Source organism: Capsicum annuum, chromosome 3 (genome assembly GCF_002878395.1).
Source record: "Capsicum annuum cultivar UCD-10X-F1 chromosome 3, UCD10Xv1.1, whole genome shotgun sequence".
Lineage (NCBI taxonomy): Eukaryota > Viridiplantae > Streptophyta > Magnoliopsida > Solanales > Solanaceae > Capsicum > Capsicum annuum.
This window is the reverse complement of record NC_061113.1, coordinates 195,229,403-195,233,297: the sequence shown is the minus strand read 5'-3', so window position 1 is coordinate 195,233,297 and position 3,895 is coordinate 195,229,403. Positions and strand designations below refer to the sequence as shown.

Sequence of the window (3,895 nt, the reverse complement as noted above, 5' to 3'; positions counted from 1 at the left end):
ATCTCATCAAACTAGAAGAATTTTTAATCACCTGGAAATCTAAGAAGCAAACAACAGCCTCCAAGAGTTCTGCAAAATATGAGTATATGAGTATTTCAACTACATTATCTGAGATTATTTGGTAATTGGGGTTACTGAAGGAACTTGGGTTGAATATACACAAACTTGTGGATATCTATAGTGATAGTAAAGCTACAACACAAATTGCAGTTAACCCTGTGTACCATGAAAGAACAAAACATGTAGAAATTGATTGTCACTTTATAAGAGAGAACATAATGGAAGGCATTGTGGCTACTAAATACGTTCCTACTCAAGAACAACCTGTTGACATTCTAACTAAGGGGCTAACTAAGGTGCAGCATAAATACCTCTCTACCGAGTAAGGTATTATGAACATCTTTGCAGTACCCCATTCCTAGCTTGAGGGAGAGTGTAGAAGGATCATTATTCTATTAAGAGTAGGGCAGAGAGGTCATTTCCAGCTAACTGATAAGACAAGTCCAGCTAGTAGTTATGTGTCCAAGTGGTAGTTATGTTAGTTAAGATCGTCATTGGTAGTTAGTCAAATAGTTAATCCTATTCAATAAGGGGTTTTTTGGTGTGAGGTATACGGGATAAATAGTTCCAGAATAAAATGAAGGACCATTTTATCCTATGTTCGATGTGAGGTATTAGTTAGTATCAAGATTATTTATCCCACCATTTACACTATAGTGATGGGATAAGTTACCATATACATGGTAAGATAACTAATCCCGGAATTACTCTTTCCCAATCAAACGACCCCTAAGAGATTGTACCAGTATAAATAGATGTGTATATACTCATTTGTATCTCGAAGTATTTATTCAATAAGAACTACTCTCCATCTTTCCATCTCCTCTCCTCTCTACGTTTTTTCTTCTTCTTCTCTTTCTCTGTCATTACCAAGTGTTCTAGTGTTCATCAAGAACACTGATAATATCCAGATTATAACAATAGCCAATATAATAGCCTGTGGATGTACTGATCTTAATTTTAATATTGCATCTTGTAACGTTAGTGTCCAAGTAATGAAAGTATCTTATTTTTTCGGTGGTAAGAAATCATATGTTCTTCTGTAAAATACTAAAGAATTAGATTATACACTTTCTATTTGCATAACTTTTGTGGGTGGAATCTAAAGGAAGATGTGTGTTTACTCTTAAATTCGTGACTTAAGGTAATAATTGAATTTATTGAAGTGGTTCGACGACAAGTTGTCAAACAATAAGATTGTTGATGCTAAATTGCTTGTTTGATATAATCAAAGTGGTGAACTAAAGCGAAACAACAAAATAATTCACAACATAAAAGTAATGAATATTATTAGTCTGTCTCGGACGTAGTCATCTGGCAACATCATCAATAAAAAGCGAGGATTTAGTGTGCTAGAGAGCTAGCCTTATCTGTCTCCAATACCTAGATTTTGACCCATACAATGTGCAGGAGGGTGTTAATTGAACTTTTCCTTTTACTCTTCAAGTTTGTCTTGATATATGGTGCTTTTCAACAGATTGTAAGTCTCATTTGGAGGCATAGTTAAAGGCTGCTGCGAAGACTGAATCCCGGTGTCAGTTTCAAATTGAATTACATTGTAAAATTATTACATAAGCCTTGAATAAGTTTGAAACGTGCCAAGTTCAAAAAGCTGTGGTTTTATTGGAACTCATGCATAGAAGTAGGATATTGTTTGCTTTCTTATATTCTCATGTGGCTTGCTTATGTGACTTTCCAGCTGGCAAAGCCTCAAGGGGCAAGAAAATGAAGCGACCGTTTTAGGTCCCGAATTTTTTAGTCTTCAAATTAATTTTATAACTTTACCTTACATGTTAATATTTTGAAAAAAGAAACAATTAAATTAAATAACAAACAAATACAAATAGTGAAAATTTGTTATAATATCAATTATCAAATTTTATTATAATAGCAATTATTAACAATTTTGTATTTAAAAGATTAGAAAAATATACATCAAATAATATATACATGATTTTTATAAGAATAAAAAAATAGTTTAGAGCCTTATAGTGTATTTTGGCTTTAGACCACCGATTAGGTTGAGCCATCCCTGCCAGCGAGTTTTCGAGAAATATTTACTTTTTAAGTTGAGTGATTTCATTTCACATATATAGAGAAAAATGATAAAAATTGCTCTTCAATTATATGAATTGAATAAAACTGCCTTCTGTTAAACGTTTGGTCTAAGAATGTCATTTTTATTACTTAATTGGATGAAAAGCAAAGGGAAGGAAGTCTTGGAGTAACTCATAAAATTGATGTAACTCATAAAATTGGAGTAACTCATAAAATTGATGCCATGTAATTAGAAGGTCTTAAAAATAATCTCCAAAAGAAATGCAAGATAAGATTGTGTACAATACAACACCCTTCCCTTGTTTTAAAAAAAAAATTGGGTGAAAAAGCGGTAAGTCAGATGACCATTTGACAAGTAAGCTCTTCATAATTTTTTTATACATTTATCAGGTCACCCTGTTGTATGAACTTTGAATCAAGAAGATCTTGACAGACACAATTTTTTCCTCATGAAACTGGAAAAATACAGAAGAGAACTCTGTTTTGGTTTCCAAAATGGGAAATGGAAAGCAGCTAAAAAATTACAGTGGTGAATTTAATGTGCTAAGAGGAGGAAAGATTTTTGGTAAGAGCTAAAGCATTGCTGGTTAATTGAGCCACATTAACAATGTAATTCCTAATAGTGGCCTTAACTTTCCCATTCAATGCAGAATTGTCGTCAAATCCATCCATACAAGTATCTTCATCTGTCAAAGCAGCACTTACCCATGTCATTACATTCCCCATTTTCTCTTCAAAATCTGGTCCATTCAAATTCTTCATCTCCAACAATGATTTCTGAAGCTCATCCACGGAGTCCTCCATGTTTTCGACACAGTCTGTTAAGGCATGTACTTCTGCTGGACCTAAGTTCTCTTCTTTGGACATTTTTGAGATTTTGTTCGTGGTAGATTTAGCTCCTTTTAAGCTCACAGTGAGTGCTGAATTGGCCAATTCCATAGGACTTGTTTGGATGGAGTTTGAGTAAGGTGAGAGCGTTTCAATGCATAATTTGGGGTACAATGTTGTACCACAAGATGTCTTAATGAACTCAGAGGTATTTATTTCTGATTTTGGGGCAAGGTCTCTTGTTGCTGTTGATGAACATATCAATGTGGATATTACAATGAAGTAGAAAAATGAAATGAGGATAGGAGAATGTAGCCATGAAAGAGTGGAAAATTCCATATCCAATGATGGGGCAAAAAGGATTGGGGATGAATGGTAAAGAATATGGTCCTTGCACTTTCTTATAAAGATGCAATGCTCCTTGCATTGTTTTAATTTAATATACTACTTGTCCATATCCACTCATTTTACAATCACGGGTTTGTGTTCGATATATTAACTGTTCCACTCAAAGGAAAAAGCAAAAAGTAAAAAAGTTAACAGCACAGAATTGGACAGCGTTCAGAATTAATATTCTCAATTTCTCATTCTAATTTTTTTTATATTCATAGAATAACTGAAAAAAAAAAACAAAGAGTGAAAGGTAGGCAATTAATATCTCAGTATGAATGGATTTCTGGCCGAAACTGCAAAGAATTGTTTCTTTGTCAATAAATCACGGCACTGCATTTTTCTTTTTCTTTGATTCTGACATTTCAACATTTTAAAAAGTCAAGTTGTTAGATTCACATAGTACATTGATAGAATTTGTTGCATGTTTAAAAACTTGAATCAAACACGGATATCAATGTGAACAGCATTAAAAGATTTATTGGATCAAGAAAATACACTTTGGCTTCGTATAACTTAGCTTTATGTTGTTGTCTCCATCTGCATATGGACAAAAGCT

General features: G+C 33.3%; 1 protein-coding gene across 1 annotated transcript; it reads right to left on the bottom strand.

The window, feature by feature from the left end:
* Positions 1-2,465: 2,465 nt before the first annotated feature.
* On the bottom strand, positions 2,466-3,895 carry LOC107866212 (21 kDa protein). Its single transcript, XM_016712364.2, has one exon. The coding sequence runs from the start codon at positions 3,283-3,285 to the stop codon at positions 2,662-2,664; it is 624 nt and encodes a 207-aa protein (XP_016567850.1). The 5' UTR covers positions 3,286-3,895; the 3' UTR covers positions 2,466-2,661.